The sequence below is a fragment of the Narcine bancroftii genome, chromosome 6 (assembly GCF_036971445.1).
Source record: "Narcine bancroftii isolate sNarBan1 chromosome 6, sNarBan1.hap1, whole genome shotgun sequence".
In the NCBI taxonomy this organism is placed as follows: domain Eukaryota; kingdom Metazoa; phylum Chordata; class Chondrichthyes; order Torpediniformes; family Narcinidae; genus Narcine; species Narcine bancroftii.
This window is the reverse complement of record NC_091474.1, coordinates 174,120,219-174,138,955: the sequence shown is the minus strand read 5'-3', so window position 1 is coordinate 174,138,955 and position 18,737 is coordinate 174,120,219. Positions and strand designations below refer to the sequence as shown.

General features: G+C 40.4%; 2 protein-coding genes across 17 annotated transcripts in view; one reads left to right on the top strand and one right to left on the bottom strand.

Moving 5' to 3' along the window:
- Window positions 1-18,737, bottom strand: part of LOC138736769 (trafficking protein particle complex subunit 3-like) — a 136,406-nt gene that overhangs the window by 58,895 nt on the left and 58,774 nt on the right. For 10 of the 16 annotated variants that reach the window (XM_069886795.1, XM_069886794.1, XM_069886802.1 and 7 more), the window contains 2 exons: window positions 13,404-13,472; window positions 13,012-13,044 (listed from right to left, as the gene is read on the bottom strand). The exons of 2 other annotated variants lie outside the window; for them this stretch is intronic. The gene's annotated coding sequence lies outside the window, so the exon portion shown is untranslated. Of the gene's footprint in view, window positions 1-11,108; window positions 11,192-13,011; window positions 13,045-13,403; window positions 13,473-18,737 lie in introns of all 16 variants that reach the window. 4 more of the 16 variants (XM_069886805.1, XM_069886808.1, XM_069886800.1 and 1 more) reach the window with 3 other exon arrangements.
- LOC138736767 (calcium homeostasis modulator protein 4) lies at window positions 1,657-10,654 on the top strand. The gene is made up of 2 exons (XM_069886792.1): window positions 1,657-2,268; window positions 9,775-10,654. The coding sequence occupies exons 1-2, from the start codon at window positions 1,720-1,722 to the stop codon at window positions 10,168-10,170; spliced, it is 945 nt and encodes a 314-aa protein (XP_069742893.1). The 5' UTR covers window positions 1,657-1,719; the 3' UTR covers window positions 10,171-10,654.

Genomic DNA, 18,737 nt, shown 5'->3' with positions numbered 1-18,737 from the left:
ACAATAGAAAAATAAAAGGCAGCCCAGTGAACTTTCACATTCAGAATTGTGAATTGCTAACTAAATTGAAATATTTAGTGCTACAAACTGGTTTGCACAGCTCCTATTTTTTTAGTAAGGGCCCAGCAGGCAGCCTATCGATACTCTGCTCAATGATCACTGTTGTGCTCTCTCTCTCTCTCTCCCTCTCTCTCTCATTGCCTCCTGATACCACCACATTCTCGTCACCAGTTTCATCTAACTTTTCATTGGACCCAGCTCAGATCACTTGTCCCCAACCTCTGCTCCACTCTTTTATTAGTGCTTTTGCAATCGCCAAACTCTCATACTCAGACCATTTAGTCTTAAGGTCTTTCAATCATAACATCACCCAATTCCATTCAGCTTCACCTCAACTACTGCTGAAACCCTCCGATAAGCCTTTCTGATCTATGATCCTGATTCTTTTCAGTGCTACTGAGACCAGAAACTATCTTGCATCCTCAATGTATTTAAAGTAACTCAAAATTCTGCTTGCTGCACCCTAATATAGTGTATTCCTTTCATTAATCACTGCTATACTTGGTGTATTGATTCCTGTATATGATTCAGTTTTAAAGTTCACATCTATATTTTTAAATCCCTCAATAACCTCACCTTTCTTTACATCTGTAATTTCTCCAGTTTCATAACCCTCCCAAATATGTAACATCTTGTAAATCCTTGCTTCACCATTGATAGACATGCCTTTATCTACTGTATATCCACGCTGCTGAACATCCAGCTGCGCTGGATGGGTCACGTCTCCAGAATGGAGGACCATCGCCTTCCCAAGATCGTGTTATATGGCGAGCTCTCCACTGGCCACCGTGACAGAGGTGCACCAAAGAAAAGGTACAAGGACTGCCTAAAGAAATCTCTTGGTGCCTGCCACATTGACCACCGCCAGTGGGCTGATAACGCCTCAAACCGTGCATCTTGGCGCCTCACAGTTTGGCGGGCAGCAACCTCCTTTGAAGAAGACCGCAGAGCCCACCTCACTGACAAAAGGCAAGGGAGGAAAAACCCAACACCCAACCCCAACCAACCAATTTTCCCCTGCAACCGCTGCAATCGTGTCTACCTGTCCCGCATCGGACTTGTCAGCCACAAACGAGCCTGCAGCTGACGTGGACTTTTTACCCCCTCCATAAATCTTCGTCCGCGAAGCCAAGCCAAAGAAGGAAGAAATAAGTTCTAGAGTTTCCTTCCCAAACCCATCAGTCTCTCCTTCTTTCCTTGCACCTGTCAGATGCTCTTTAAAACCTATGTATTTTAACTAAAATTCGACATGGCTCAGCTATTTTTGGTTAATGCTCCTGTAGGCAGTGTAACAATGTCAAAATTACTATTTCAATACAGGTTTCTGTTGCTAAAGCAGCATCATTCATGAATTATAAATTGAGAAGTGTGATAATGAGTCCATTTAAAAGTAAAATGATAAAACAGTGACCTTGGAAGAAACATGAAATACCAAAGCATGAAGAAAAACTAAATATATTTTCCATCATCTACATATTATAAAATGCCTCAAAATGGAAATGATGTTGCAACAAAGGAAATGGCATTGCATTTTTTGAGTACCGGTAGTTGCGTTTACTGTGGTCTATTTTTTTATAAAATTATCCTTGAATTGAAGGCCGTACAGTGGTGTCGACTTGTAGGGTCAGGTGAAGAGTATAATTTTTTTTACAAAAAAAAATGTTAATTTCTAATCTCTTGTCATTTCTTGAAAACAAACAGAAAACAATTCTAGCTTCATTGATTACTCTATCAACAATCTTTGGCCAGCAAGCATTTTCCGTCTTTGCTTTCAAATGTCCATGCAAGCCAACCATAAATTTATACTATGGTCTGGCCTTTGGTGCAGTTCCTGCCCTGGTGCTGCTAATTATTGGATTTGCCATTAATAATCTGACCTGGAAACTCATAATGAGTTTGAGAAATGGCTCAGATTTAATGCATAAAAATTTCAAATTGATCTGCTATGTCCTTGTCAGCATAATGTTAACAGCCCTAGTTGCTCCAGTAACTTGGATCGCAGTTACTCTACTAAATGGCTTGTACTACAATTGTGCTATGAGTGAGTTTCTATCAGTTGATAGATGGAAAGTTTTTGAGAATATGAGTCCACATGAACGGAGAGACATTCTTGCCTGCTTTCCTTGTCCAACTATGAAAATCGTGGAAATAAAAAACTTCAGTGAAATAAGAAATGAAGGCAATCGTATTCTTCTGTTCCAGTCACAGGTATGTAAGGCTGAATAACTGTGCTTGGCTTTACAGTTCCCTTTGTATACGCTGATTCCAGGCAATAGCATTGAATTGATTTGTTCAATTATCTAAAATATTTTAAAACCAATCAATATTCTGATTCATCATGGAGTTACAGTTGGCAATTTAGAAAATCTGCTGAATGACTGGTGAAGAAGCGCTGCAGGAATGTGCGTGCTGGGGTACAGACTGGATTTGTGGATCCTCTGCTCTGTTCCACTCAACACTTTCTTCCTGCCTGCAGCTCCTGACAGACTATTAGTGTCAACAAACAAGGCAGTGTGCAAGTATCCAAGGCTGTGGCAGCTAAATGGTCCTCTGGCAAACTGACAGTATTTTAACAGAGAGGGCAGGAATGGTTAAATAGCTTAGCAATACTCCTTGCCAGAATTTTATTTTTAAAGTAGAAAAAAGTGTCAACATTTTTGGAAGCAATTCAAGGGTTGGAGTGGTTAGTATAGCAGTCAGTGCAACGCTGTAACTGCACCAACGACTGGGACTGGGGATCAAATCCTGCACTGTCTGTAAGGAGTTTGTACATTCTCCCCGTGTCTGCATAGGTTTTCTCTGGGAGCTCTGGTTTCCTGCCATCATTCAAAATGTACTGGGGATTGTAGGTCAATTGTGTGGCATGGACCTGTGGGCCAAAATGGCTTGTTACTGTGCTGTATATCTAAATAAATTAAAATAAATAAGGCTTCATAATGATTATAGTAGATCAGTGATTTGCATGTTATGTCTATTTAAAACTTGTTCTGTAGTCACTAACCTTACTAAAGTCTCAATCTCAATCTTGCTAAATGTTTTATCTAGTTCAAACTGCAGTATTCTTTGAGAAAAGTGTGGCAAATGGAGGTACAATTGTCTCCATTTATAGCACTAGGCTCACTTATGTGCTCCTATAACTTTGTTATCAAATATTAAATCAAATAGCACCTGAAATAAATTATTCAAATAGTTTTTATATTCCAAGTTTTTTTTATTCCCCAGCAGATATCAAAACAAAATCCAGGAAAAAAAATATAATTTCTGTGCTTAACAGTTGCCATGCTTCTGTCACAACTATCTTCCTTCAAAATCGCCTGGAGAAGGTCATTTTCTTTTCCTTATCTGTGTATTTCTTGTCGAACATTGAACACTTAAAAGCAGGTTCTAGGAAATGCTTCATTGAAATATAGTAGAAAATATTCAACTGTCCTCTATCTTGCATAAAGCAATGCATATCGAATATTGTATTCATGAGACTTCATATCTGTGAGTCCTGAATTGAATTGATTGTAGTAGTATAGAGGAGCAAGTGCTTCAAATTACTGGGTGTCAACATCTCTGAGGATCTGTTCTGGAGCCTCCACATTGATGCAATCACAAAGAAGGCTCACCAGTGGCTATAGTTTGTGAGGTGTCCGAGGAAATTTGGTATGTCACCCCAAAAACTCTCATAAACTTCTATAAGGGTACCGTGGAGAGCATTCTGGCTGGTTGCATCACTGCCTGGTACCAACTGTCAGGACTGGAATAAACTCCAGAGGGTTGTTAACTCAGCCTGTGACATCACAGGCACCAGACCACTCCATGAGGACATCTACATGAGGCGGTGTCTTAAAAAAATGGTTTCTATCCTCAAAGACCCCCACCACCCAGGCCATACCCTCTTTACTACCATCTGGGAAAAGATACAGGAGCTTAAAGATGAATGCTCAATGCCACAAGGACAGCTTCTTCCCCACTGCCATCAGATTCCTGAATAATCAATGAACCAAAGGCACTGCCTTATTTTTCATGCACTATTATTTTTATTATTATTTAATTTTATTTTTTATAGCCATGTTGTAAGATAGTTATAATACGTATGTTTGCACTGAGATGCTGCCGCAAAACACTGAATTTCATGACTTGTTCATGGCAATAAATCCTGAATCTGATTCTGACCCATGGTTCTCAGTAGAATTTTCATACTTCTTTGAAGATTAAGCCTATTCATTAGGCCCCACGGTGCAAAATGGGTGGTACCTGGGTCAAGAAATGCATAAGTGCGCACTATTGCACTCCCTTTCTTGGCCTTGACCTGCACAGGTTCTATGAAAAGTTTGCAGTATTTTCACTGGCCCCAGTAATTTGTCCAATCTGAAGCTTTAGCACTGTTTTCAACTGCTTCTTTTCTTGCTGTTTACTCCTTTTCCGTATTCTTCTTTTCCTGAAAGATATGTAGTATTTTGGGATGCCTTTGGCTGCATATATCACAGCTGAGTCGCCTTTTGCAGTTTTTGCTGATGCATCCTTTACACAGTCAAAACAGACTCCATTGTCCTTCAAAAAAAGTGATTTTCTCAGTATGTGCCTTCTTTTCCATCTGAGCACACTTTTCCAAATCATGCTTATCATTACAGAACAAACATTTCTTCACAACAGGCAAACTTGCATTTTCCTTAATTTCTTTATCCACCACTGTCAGGAAGGTGACAATGTACTGTTCTTCATTTTTAGCTGAGGATGTGATTTGGACTTTTCGAGTTCTTTACTCCCTTTTTAAGTACTTTTAATTCCATACACTGGATCTGTGACAACGTCCACTTGTCCTTCAATGAACTCCACCAAATACTTAAAAATAGCTGTTATTGTTTGGTATTCAGCAACTTAACTTCTCCATAATTCCCTCATCTGGTTGGGTAATTTATCTACAATGTTTACCATATTCTGAGGTATGTAAAGTTCTTGAAGATGGCCAATCTCCGTTATGACATTATAACATCCTTTTAGAAAGAGGACGTAAGCTTGATAACCCTTTGTGTCCTCTGGTCTTATTAATGACCATGAAAGAACCTTTTGTATATAAGCTTTAGAAATTCTATACTTGTCACCAAAATGCTTCTCAAGTAACCACTTAGCCTGTTTGAATCATACATTAGGATTCATATGTTGGCAAATCTTTACAAGTTCTTGTGGTGGTCCTCTCGTGAACTGCTATTAAAAAAATAGATTCTCTCTCTTGGGCAGAACAGAGAGTGTCTGTATCTGCATTAATGATGCAGCTATCTCATCTTGTCTTATCATGCCTAGGTGCATGTTTCTTTGTTCACCCGGATTTCTAATACTTGCCGGGAGCACCTGGTATAACCCTCCATAAGATGGCATTTGACTCCCATCTTTGTCCAATGCGGTGTAGAGCGCGTCGAAAGAACCAAAGACTTGTTGATCCAAACCAAGGCTTTTATTAACTAAAAGACTGGAGAATATCACATGTAGGTCGAACAGTCCAGAATGACCTGGTCTGGCTAGGAGCAATCCTTTAAGACCTGTCAGTAGGTGTGGCTATGCTCTCAGCCAATCACAGTCATCCTACACTACAATCTGTACATATACACATTAGTAATATAATCAAAATGCTCAAAACAGCCCAATTGATCCAGTCCAAACTCCAAATCCAATTTCCAACTTTCTATTGTCTTAAATTCCATCTTTTATTGAGTAACGAGTCAATAGTTCTTCTTTTATTGACTAAATGTTGTGACTATCTTCCTTTATAATTACCTGTAGAGACATTGTTGTTTATGACTCATTCAAAAAAGATCCGTACCAAAGTTAAGCTTTTCACGGTTTATTGAACTTCATATAGGTTACTTTGTTATATGGTGTAAAACTATGATTAAATGATGCTTAAAATGATACTTTAAATGGTCAATAAAAGTTTTTGGAACATTTTAAGTCCCTCTATCTTTGCAAAACAATGGAAATCAAAACTGGCTGTTTATCTTAAACATGCAGAGTAAGAGGCCTTGGCTAAGAAGATTTTCTATGGAGACATTCAAACAAAGTTATCAACATCTATGGCTGCTTGCAGAATTTGTTTGGAACTTGCATTTTAACCTTTACAACTTCAAAAGCCACATATTGTGAGATTCTTTAGAATTTCCTGACATGATCATGAAAGGCTTTAATTAAAAGTAAATAATTTTCTTAATCTAAATCTGCACATTTGTAGCTTGGGTTTATTGTACAGTGATGCAAATGAATCAGAAACTCTCTGAGTGGATTGATATTACACTAAGAGAATAATCAGCTAAGTGTAAAGGGAAAAGAGAAAAAGACAAGAGTTTAGAATGAGCTGTGAGATAAAGTGGTAGAAGCAGGTATATTAGTTTCCTTTAGGAAAGATAGATAACTACTTCAATGGGAAGGGATTGAAGAGATATGGGCCTAGTGTGGGCAAGTGGGACTCAAGCAAGAGGGACTCAAGCAAGAGGGACTCAAGCAAGAGGGACTCAAGCAAGAGGGACTCAAGCAAGAGGGACTCAAGCAAGAGGGACTCAAGCAAGAGGGACTCAAGCAAGAGGGACTCAAGCAAGAGGGACTCAAGCAAGAGGGACTCAAGCAAGAGGGACTCAAGCAAGAGGGACTCAAGCAAGAGGGACTCAAGCAAGAGGGACTCAAGCAAGAGGGACTCAAGCAAGAGGGACTCAAGCAAGAGGGACTCAAGCAAGAGGGACTCAAGCAAGAGGGACTCAAGCAAGAGGGACTCAAGCAAGAGGGACTCAAGCAAGAGGGACTCAAGCAAGAGGGACTCAAGCAAGAGGGACTCAAGCAAGAGGGACTCAAGCAAGAGGGACTCAAGCAAGAGGGACTCAAGCAAGAGGGACTCAAGCAAGAGGGACTCAAGCAAGAGGGACTCAAGCAAGAGGGACTCAAGCAAGAGGGACTCAAGCAAGAGGGAACATTGTTCAGCATGGATGTGCTGGGTCTATGGAGCTGTTTTCGAGCTGAAAGATTCTAACTAATTAATAGGGAATTCAGCTTCATTTCCAGCTGAGGGTGCCTGAGAAACATGCGCACATCAATGACCTCAAATTGAACATATAATTAGAGTATGGTCTCGTGCCTAATACAAATGAAGATTCACACTTACCTTAACCATATAACCATATAACAATTTACAGTACAGAAACAGGCCATATTGGCCCTTCTTGTCCGCACCGATTTACATGAAACTCCACTAGTTCCACCTACCCATTTCCTTGCCCATAACCCGTCAACCACCTCACATCCATGTACTCATCTAACCTCCTCTTAAATGACAGAATTGACCCTGCTGCAACTACCTCTTCAGGATCATTCCACTCAGCCACCACTCTCTGAGTGAAGAAGCATTCTCTTATATTAAGCAGAGTTCAAATGTAAATGTTGCAGATGGCGCCATCTATATGTGCTTATTTCTATCTGGTGCTATGCAGCTCTACTTCTCAACTGAATAATCATTTAACTACTGAATTTGGGTTAGATTACTGTCGCCATATCCAAGTGGAATAGCTCCTGTTGGAATGTTAAAAGACCTACTTCCAATGTGGTTCATGCAGTATGTTTGACACTGATCTGCCATTAGATGTACATCTCATATTTGCTACAACACAAAGGTGATATTTTTTTCCTCAATTCTTGTAGCTGACACTTTACACAATCTTTTACATCCCTAGTTCCATAATCTCCAACTGAAAACAGGCTCATATAATCTATTTCAGGAACCTAAGTTTCAGAAAGATCACCTCCCATACTTTGAAATTTAAGAGAGACAAGATTAATTTAAATTTCCTCATTAAATAAACCTTTATACCAGGATTCAACAAAATGAATCTCTACTGCTTTGCCTTTCAAAAAAGAATAGCTTATTGTAAAATAAAGAAATCCAAATTCTACACAATTGTTCACTATTAATCTCAGTGAAGTCCTGCACAGTTGTAGCAGCAAGATTTTAGATTATTTTACTCCATAGCTTTTTCAGTAATTACCACCTTTCAATTTGTTGAGTTAATTAAAGAGTAAAACATTTACTCTTTTTCTCTCTAAAAAAAGTCTCAGATTTGCTGAATGTTTCCATCATATTTTATTTAGTTTTATTTCATAATTGCAGTTTCTGCACCGTTTGGCTCTTCCAGCTTGTATCTCACACTTCCCCTATCCTCTGATTTTTTTTCCCTTTTCCCTTCTTTTTTAACCCTTTTATTTTCATATATATTCAAATGCTTGCACCCCCAGGTAGATCATATGCAATTAATAAGCCTCCACCATTCCTGACACAAATATTCTGTTTGATCCCTCCACTTCTCTTTCCTCTCCAAATTAAAACATGGTTGATTTCTAAATTTCCTCACTTCTCATAGAAGGTTCTTGATCTGAAAGTTATTCAGTTCTTCTCTCCACAAAAGCTACACAACTGCTGAGTGCTTACTAATTTTTGGGTAATAAAAACACTCAACTGCCTTACTCCTCCCCCCAGCTGTCCATTGCCTGTCCCTGGCTGTCTGTCCGTTCCCCCTACTCATTTTTGCTTTTGTAATTAGATTTCAGATTTATTGTCAGAGTACATACATGACACACAAACACAACCCTGAAATTCTTTTTGCTGTAGGCGAGGCAGAATTACCACATATTGGTAGTGCAAAAAAAGACTAAACACAATGTACACATGTAAACAAATAAAGAAATGTAAACAAACTATGCAATACAGAGAGAAAAAAAAATCAATACAGTGCAAGAATCCTTAAACGAGTCTCTGATTGAGTTTGTTATTGAGGAGTCTGATGGTGGAGGGGTAGCCTCTGTTCCTGAACCTGGTGGTGTGAATCTTGTGGTACCTATACCTCTTTCCTGATCGTAGCAGTGAGAACAGAGCATGTGCTGGGTGATATAGATCCTTGAGGATTGCTGCTGCTCTCCTATGGCAGCATTCCCTCTAGATGTTCTTGATAGTGGGGAGGGGTAATGGGCTGTGTCCATTACCTTTTGGAGGGCTTTAAGCTTTGTAATTTGTAATTATTTGTGGTACCTGATCGCTAACTTTGTTTCTTTCCAGTAGATTTTTCTTAAAATCATCATACCATTTATATAATATTCTGCTTTTCTAATCCTCACATTATTCCTCACTATTCTTCATCTTCCATTCCTTTGTTTTGTTTGCACGATTGTTTACTGGCAAGATCTGGTATTTCTCTAAATTCATTCTGAAGAAATGCATAAAAGAAACATTCTAGTTTTCTATGTGACTGTAAAGGATGCTGCAAAATTGTTTACCAAATGATGCAACAAGATTAAATCTCAAGAATTATTTAAAAATAAAATTTTATAATTGGACAAGATTAAAAGAGCAACATGTAAATTTAAGTCCAATGGCACTGAAACTTCTCCATACAATAATTGATCTTGAAAGCAAATTCAAGAATGAAATTTCTGTTATCATACATTTTACACCATTGTATCATGTTAAATTATTCTCCAAATATCTTCATCCAACATAATAACATCAATTGTTTTGCTCACAGATAATATACCGTGTATTAGAATCCATCACATTTGCACCTTTTGCTCCAAATTTCAGCATCTGACATCTCTTGCATTCGTTTTCTGCTCATATAAATATTATTAACTCCACAAATTTGAATGTAAATACTTTATTGTTAACTAGATATTTTCAACATTGTTTTCTTTCTTTCATAGGTGGCTGGTTGGCTTTTGATAACTTGTGTGACCGTCGCTGGTTTTCTGGTAGTCTGTATACCAAGATACTGCTCTCCACTCAGCTTTTTACACTTGAACTATTGGGCTCAGTACATAGAAAATGAAGCTGTTCTCTTTCAAATGACAGCTAAAAAACATTCTCAACTGTATGCTTTGAAGCATATCAAGAGGTTCTTTGGCTTTACACCGAAAGAGAAACAAGTAAAGAAAATCTGCTTGCCTGCCAGAAAGGACTGGAAAATGATCTCAGGCATAGATATGTTTACTAAAGTGGAGCAAGACTTCTGCCAGTACAGTCTCCTACATACGTGGGCTGAAGAAACAACTCCAAGAGGTCATTATATTTCTGTTGATGATGTGACGGTGGATGAATAATAAATTTAGGTCATTATTTCTCTGTCAGTCGAATCTCAGCAGTTACACCAATGCTTTGCATCTACTATGACTTTGGATTTTCTCTTGCCAAAATTCATGGTGTGGAGAAGAGGTCCTTTGAAATTGAACTACCAGCAGGTCTTTCAAAACTAATTGAGTTTCAGTGTTCTTAGAAGCTTTGCTGATTCCTTTATTATCCAAAGTTTTATCAAGCTCTGCTTTCAATGTACCAAACAACTGAGGTTCCACATTTCTCTTAGATAGAGCTCCAGAGATTCATTATCCTGTGGATAAAGGACATTCTCCACACCTCTGTCCCAAATGGCAAACTCTGTATTTTGAGATAGTGACCCTTGTTTATAAGGAGCTGAACCAGGAAGATAGTCTATTTGCATTTACCCCTTTAAGCCTGAAAAGTTTTGTACATTTAAACGAGGTTAAAATCCAGCCTCATCCCTCTCATACAATAAACCAAATCAATTTAGTGATCTTATGTTGCATTTTGTCTTTTGCAATTATATTCACCCTGAGGTGGGGAGTCCACATCTTTACTCATTATTCTGTATACATTTCCATCATGACTATATAAATGGATCAAGATGAATCTATTGTTGTAAACAAATTTTATTAATATCAAGATTAATGTACCATTTGCCTTAACTGCTTTCTTCACCTACATATTTTCAGTGATTTTTTTTACAGTCACCAGGTTTCTTTGAACACCAACACCTTTCAATCTCTCACGATTTGTAAAGATTTATGTGTTTCTATTTTGTTTACCAAAGAGGATCACATCACATTTTTCATATTGTTCCTATCTGCCATTCACACAGACATTTGAAATCCTGTTGAAGTCTGTCTGTATGAACACTGCCATCTCGCTTTGAATCATCACCAAACTAGCACCTGATCCCTCATCCAAATTACAGATGCCTAACCTTTTATCCGGGATCTTCAAGACCAGATACTTGCCGTTGTTCAGAATCTTCTGGATTTCAGAATCATTTTAAAATGGCGGTCCCTTTAAGAAAATGCAGTTTCAAAATTGCACAAAACAGGGGACACGCGGGGTTAAATTAATTGAGATAAATAAAGTCCATAGAAGACCATAATATCACTAGCATGTTTTTTTAATTTTAAAGTACAACTTCAAAATAAAACTGGCTCAGACCCCTGTCCCCATACCCGCTGTCCCCATCCTCTCTTACCTTCAATGGAAAGGTTACTTTTGGCCCCGAGCACCTGGTGGGAGAGAAACAGGTGGTGGCTGACTGAATGTGGGATCAATGGCTGTCTCCCTTACCCATAATTCCCCAAGCAACACCAGAGTGGTTCTAGGATAACAAAGACTGCCATTGCTCCCACATTGAGCCGTTGCCAGCCTCTGCCGCGAGTGAACTCCAGGGTTGGCAGCACCACACCCCTGCTGCTGCATCAAGAGTCAGATGATGGGGGTGGGCATGTTGGGAGTTAGATGATGGGAGCATGACAGATAGCTAGGGGGCAGTGGCAGGAGGAACGACAGACGGCCAGGGACAGGCAATGGAGGGCTGGGGGGATGAACAGCGGAGGTGAGGAGAAAGGCAGTTGAGCATTTTTATTACCCAAAAAAGTGCTAGTTTTTGGAGGTTGCCGATGTTTGGAATCCCAGATAAAAGGTTAGGCTCCTGTATTGATAAAGAATATCAATATTCTTGGGGTTCAATCAACGAGTCTCTCCTCAGCAGAAAGCATTAATTTTCTATTTTGTGTAGAGGCTTATCTTCAGTCCAAGTTTCTTGTTCTGTAAAGACACTGGTCGCAGTCTGATATATATATAGGACCATCCCACTAGAGCTAAATACAATCTGCCAGAGGAACCCAGCTGGTCAAAGTTCAACAGTCAGTGAGAAAAAAAGCGTCGCTGTTAAGCGCTGCAAAATCTTTATTGATCCATCATCCAGAAGACTGTGTTTAGCTTCAGATTCCAGCATTTCCAACCTCCCTGTGTTTCTGATTTATTGAAATACTTAAATCATGTTCCCATCTTTCCTTACACCTAAATAAACATAATTTAGGCATTTTTTCCTGTAATTTCATTTATATCAATGAAATAAGCAACCAATCGTTCTAAATCAGTACAATTCATTAATACTATTCCCGATACTAATTTATCTCTCAAATAAGCTGTCAATTGAAAATAACAAAAAAGGGTATTACGCAGAATATCATATTTAGTTCTCAATTGATCAAATGACATCAATCGACCACTCCTCATAGCAAGCCCCTAATTTACAAATTCCTTTACAATACCATATATTTAAAAAAGGATGATCTTTTGTGAATGATATAAGAGGATTGAGTAATGGCATTTTTGGAGATAGAGAGCCTCAATCATTTTCTAAATTAATCTTATCCAAATATTAATCCAATGTTTCAGTAATGGGTATCCCTGACAGCAGTAATCAACCTCGGTTCCCATTTATAAATAAATTCTTCAGCTATATCTTCTCTAGTTGTATTCAACGCAATTTCCATTCACGCTGGTTTAATATTTCTAAATAAAGAAGCAAGAAACCTCAATTGTGCTGCTTTGTAATAATTCTTAAAATTAGGAAGTTGTAATCCACCCTGCTCATATTTCCATGTTGATTTTTCCATGTGTTTTCCATCCCAATTGAACCACTTCTTTCCATTAATCCATTTATGAATCTTTCCTCCAACATGCATTCAGTTCACTGATCATAATAACCTAAATATTTAATTTGAATTTTGTCATAAAGATTTCAATCATACATTACAGAAAATATTAGATGTTTAAAGCTTATATTTTTATTAGATAAACTTTTATTGAAAACTTACCTTTATGATCTTGTAAAATAAAATGCTGCAAATCTGGAAATATGAAATAAAAATATTTTGTTTACTGAAGAGACAATCTTGTAAAATATTGCAGTTAATTTCAGTACTGAAATGATGTTGAAACTTGAGGGAAGTACAGCGTTGTTAATAGACTCTATTTTACTCTTTAATTCATTGAAGTTGTCAGATTTCTGCTGGGGCACCAGTACATCAGTGCTGGCTATCTATTTACAATGAATATTCTTCACATGTGAAGCCAGGCAGAAAATGTCACCCAGCTATTTAAACACACACATGCACTTTTGCACTTTCCAACAGTGCTTAGTGATAGTGAGTGCATTGAAAGACTCAAATCCTTTCTCTTTTTTTCATTTTCATATTTCTAACTTTACCATTCTTCCTCATGGCTTTACTTGCTCTTGGTTGATGTTCATTCCTGTTTCTTATTGGTCTTGGGATGCCTTAAATTAAGAAAAATTAAAATGAAAGTTTGTCTGGATGGTTTTCCTCCAAACGCCATTAAGACTACATCCTCCCCCCCCCCCCCCCCCCCACCCACACTGTGTCTGGTTTAGACCACTAACTCTGTCTGGCCTCTTTCTAGGCAAATGAATCAGAGAGTTTATGATTCATTTGCATCACTGTACTGTAAACACATACTACAAATGTACAGATTTAGATTAAGAATGTAATTAACTTTTAATTAAAGCCTTTCATGATGGTGTCAGGAAATCTAAAGCATAGAAACATAGAAATATAGAAGATAGGAGCAGGAGTAGGTCATTCGACCCTTCGAGCCTGCTCCGCCATTCAACGAGATCATGGCTGATCTTAAAGTTCAGTACCCCGTCCCCGCCTTCTCTCCATAACCTTTAATACCCTTATACTGAAGAAATAGATCTAATTCCCTCTTAAATATATTTAATGAACCTGCCTCTACTGCCCTCTGTGGCAATGAATTCCACAGATTCACCACCCTCTGGGTAAAGAAATTCCTCCTCATCTCGGTCCTAAATGGTTTGCCTATTATCCTCAAACCATGGCCCCGGGTTCTGGATTTTCCCATCATTGGAAACATCCCATCTGCATCCATTCTGTCCAGTCCTGCCAGAATTTTATATGTCTCTATGAGATCCCCTCTCAATCTTCTAAACTCCAGCGAGTACAATCCCAATTTGCGCAATCTTTCTTCATAAGTCATTCCTGCCATTCCAGGTATCAGCCTGGTGAATCGCCTCTGCACTCCCTCCATTGCAAGAACATCCTTCCTTAGATAAGGTGAGCATAACTGCACACAATACTCCAGGTGTAGTCTCACCAAGGCCCTGTACAGCTGCAGTAAGGTATCCTTGTGCCTATACTCAAATCCTCTTGATATGAAGGCCAACCTACCATTTGCCTTTTTAACCGCCTGCTGTACCTGCATGCTCGCCTTTAGAGACTGGTGTACAAGTACCCCTAGGTCTCTCTGCACTTCCCCATCTCTTAATCTATTGCCATTCAAATAGTAATCTGCCCTCCGGTTTGTATTACCAAAGTGGATAACCTCACATTTATCCACATTGTAGTGCATTTGCCATGTATCTGCCCAGTCCCTCAATTTATCCAAATCACTCTGGAGCTTCCTAACCCCCTCTTCCGTGCACACAACCCCTCCTAGCTTATTGTCATCTGCAAATTTGGAGATATTACATCCAATCCCCTCATCCAGATCATTAATGTAAATTGTGAACAGCTGGGGTCCCAGTACAGATCCCTGTGGCACCCCACTGGTCACCGCCTGCCACTCAGAAAACAAGCCATTTATCCCAACTCTCTGTCTTCTACCTGCCAGCCAGTTCTCAATCCACATCAATACTTTCCCCCCAATCCCATGAGCCTTGATTTTGTAAGCCAGTCGTTTATGCGGGACCTTATCGAAGGCCTTTTGGAAGTCCAGGTACACCACATCCACTGGCTCTCCCCCATCTATTTTACCTGTCACCATCTCAAAGAATTCCAATAGATTTGTCAAGCACGATTTACCTTTTGTAAATCCATGTTGACTCTGTCTGATCCCTTCTCTGCCAGTCATATACTCCGCTATTACATCCTTAATAATGGTGAACAATATAGCCCGCTACAAGGTTTTCTCCACTATAGACTTGAAATCTGCCTTTCACCAGCTGCCCATTCATTTAAGTGATCGTATTTATATGGCTTTTGAAGATGATCGTAGGCTGTGTCAATTTCTCCGCATCCCTTTTGAGGTCATTAACAGAGTGTCTGCATTCCAGAGAGAAATGGACTGCATGGTGGATGACAATCCTAACCACCACCTACCCTTACTTAGATAATGTCACAATATGCAATCACAACTTACAAGATCATGACGCTAATCTTGACAAATTTCTCAAAGTTGCCCAGAACCTAAACCTCACAAACAATGAACAAAAGAGTATGTTTTGTGGAACTAAATTGTCCATCCTGGGCTATGTCATCAAAAATGGTGTGATCAGACCAGATCCTGACAGATGCGCCCTCTCATGGAACTACTGGTCCCTACAACTCATAAAACCCTTAAAAGATGTCTGGGATTTTTCTCCTACTATGCCCAGTGGGTACCTCGCTACGCAGACAAAACGTCCTCTTTCCCCTTCTCAGAACAAGCTCTTGCTGCCTTCACTAGAATCAAGCAAGATATTGTCAGAGCCTCCATGCACACTATCAACGAATCTAAGCCATTCCAAGTGGAAAGTAATACCTTAGATTTTGCCCTGGCTGCTACCCTAAATCAAGCAGGCAGATCTGTTGCCTTCTTCTCCCGCCCCCTGCAGGGCTCTGAAATACAACACTCCTCAGTAGAAAAAGAGGCTCAGGCAATTGTTGAAACAATTAGACACTGGCGGCATTATCTAGCAGGTAGACGATTCAACCCAGTCACCAACCAACCATCTGTGGCCTTCATGTTCAACAACCAGGCTTGTAGCAAAATTAAAAATGACAAAATACTCTGCTGGAGATTGGAACTATCCACCTTCAACTTCGACATTCTGTACCACTCAGACAAACTCAATGAACCCTCCGATGCCCTATCCAGAGGTACTTGTGCCTCTGTAAATTTTGCTCAACTCCAAACCTAACACATCAACTATGTGACACTGCGGTTACAAGACTCTACCACTTTGGAAAATCTCGCAACCTCCCTTACTCTGTTGATGAGGGTTGCGCAATCACTCGCAATTGTCAAATCAGCGCAAAGTCCAAACCACAGTTTTACTGCCCATCACGCAACAACCTCAAAAATCCACCTGTCGCTTTGAACGTCTCAGTATTGACTTCAAAGAGCCCCTACCTTCCCCCAACGCCAACATATTATCGATGAATTCTCCCATTTCTCTTTCACAATTTCCTGCAAAGAAACATCCTCCGCTACGTGATCAATTGCCTTGATCACCTCTTCTTCCTCTTCGGTTATCCAGAATATATACACAGTGACAAGGAATCCTCCTTCATGAGTGATGAACTCCACCAGTACCTACTGGCCAGAGGCATTGCCAGCAGCCATACCACTAGCTACAATACACAAGGTAACGGACAAGTAGAGAAAGAAAACTCCACAATCTGGAAGGTCATACTCCTTGCTCTCAAAACTAAACACTTCCCTGTCTCCCACTGGTAGGAACTTCTCTGAGCTGTACCACATTCCATCCACTCCCTCCTTAGCACAGCCACCAATGTGACTCCTCACGAACGCATGTTTTCTTTCCCAAGGAAATCCACTACTGGAAGGACTATGCCTAGCTGGCTCACAACCCCTGGAACCGTAAAGCTCAAGCGTCATGTGAAACTCTGGAGATCAGATTCATTAGTCGAATGAGTTCAACTCCTTCATGCTGACCCACATTATGCCTTTGTTGTTTTTCCAGATGGGAGGGAGGACACCATGTCTGTCCGATACCTCACACCAGCTGCGACGCCTGAGTCACCACCTCCACCTCAAACACCCAGCCCACCCACACAAGTACCTCATGGTACCCAACTACCTAACTCTTGTGGCCAAGGGGATGAACAATTGTCAACCCCACTGAGGGACTCTTCACCCCACCACACAAGAATCTAACCTTACACCTATAGATGACAGCACCAAACATCCACCCACTACACCATCATTTCCACCATCCCCAGCGACACCAACCATTGGACCATCTCCAACTCAAGTATCGCCACCACCAGGGTCTCCAACTCCAATCTCACCCCTGCAGCAGTTGAGACTGTCCCGGCGTCACATCAAGCCGCCGGACAGACTCAGCCTGTAATTGTAACTATTAATACTCCATTTGTGTACTCTTAATTTAGCCTTTAGTCCATTATTTTATCAGTCTGTCACAGCTGCCTTTCTGTTTTTTTTAAAGGGGGCAGATGAGGGTGGTGATCCTTGGTATTGCATGCTTGTAGGTAGAATGCATTTAGTTGCTCACTGGAGGTCCAGTGCTCTCCATTGCAGGCAAAATCTTCACTAGGATTCTCCTAAATAGAACAATACCTAGTGTCGCCGAAAATGTTCTCCCAGAATCACATTGCGGCTTTCGCGCAAACAGAGGAAGTACTGACACGGTCTTTGCCCTCAGACAGCTCCAAGAAAAGTGCAGAGAACAAAACAAAGGACTCTACATCACCTTTGTTGTCCTCACCAAAGCCTTCGACACCGTGAGTAGGATAGAACTTTGGCAAATACTAGAGCGCCTCGGATGCCCCCCAAAGTTCCTCAACATGGTTATCCAACTGCATGAAAACCAACAAGTTCGGGTCAGATACAGCAATGAGCTCTCTGAACCCTTCTCCATTAACAATGGCGTGAAGCAAGGCTGCGTTCTCACACCCTCTTTTCAATCTTCTACAGCATGATGCTGAAACAAGCCATGAAAGACCTCAACAATGAAGACGCTGTTTACATCCGGTACCGCACGGATGGCAGTCCCTTCAATCTGAGGCACCTGCAAGCTCACACCAAGACACAAGAGCAACTTGTCCATGAACTACTCTTTGCAGATGATACCGCTTTAGTTGCCCATTCGGAGCCAGCTCTTCAGCACTTGACGTCCTGTTTTACGGAAACTGCCAAAATGTTTGGCCTGGAAGTCATCCTGAAGAAAACTGAGGTCCTCCATCAGCCAGCTCCGCACCATGACTACCAGCCCCCCCACAACTCCATCGGGCACACAGAACTCAAAACGGTCAACCACTTTACCTATCTTGGCTGCACCATTTCAACAGATGCAAGGATTGACAACGAGATAGACAACAGACTCGCCAAGGCAAATAGTGCCTTTGGAAGACTACACAAAAGAGTCTGGAAAAACAACCATCTGAAAAACCTCACAAAGATTAGCGTGTACAGAGCCATTGTCATACCCACACTCCTGTTCGGCTCCGAATCACGGGTCCTCTACCGGCATCACCTACGGCTCCTAGAACGCTTCCACCAGCGTTGTCTCCACTCCATCCTCAACATTCATTGGAGCGACTTCATCACCATCATCGAAGTACTCAAGATGGCAGAGGCCGACAGCATTGAATCCATGCTGCTGAAGATCCAACTGTGCTGGGTAGGTCCCGTCTCCAGAATGGAGGACCATCCCCTTCCCAAGATCGTGTTATATGGCGAGCTCTCCACTGGCCACCGAGACAGAGGTGCACCAAAGAAGAGGTACAAGGACTGCTTAAAGAAATCTCTTGGTGCCTGC

Coding starts and splice junctions, on each gene's coding strand:
- LOC138736767 (XM_069886792.1), top strand. CDS start 1,720: ATGTTAATTTCTAATCTCTTGTCATTTCTTGAAAACAAACAGAAAACA. Junction 2,269..9,774: donor TTCTTCTGTTCCAGTCACAG/GTATGTAAGGCT, acceptor TTTCTTTCATAG/GTGGCTGGTTGGCTTTTGAT.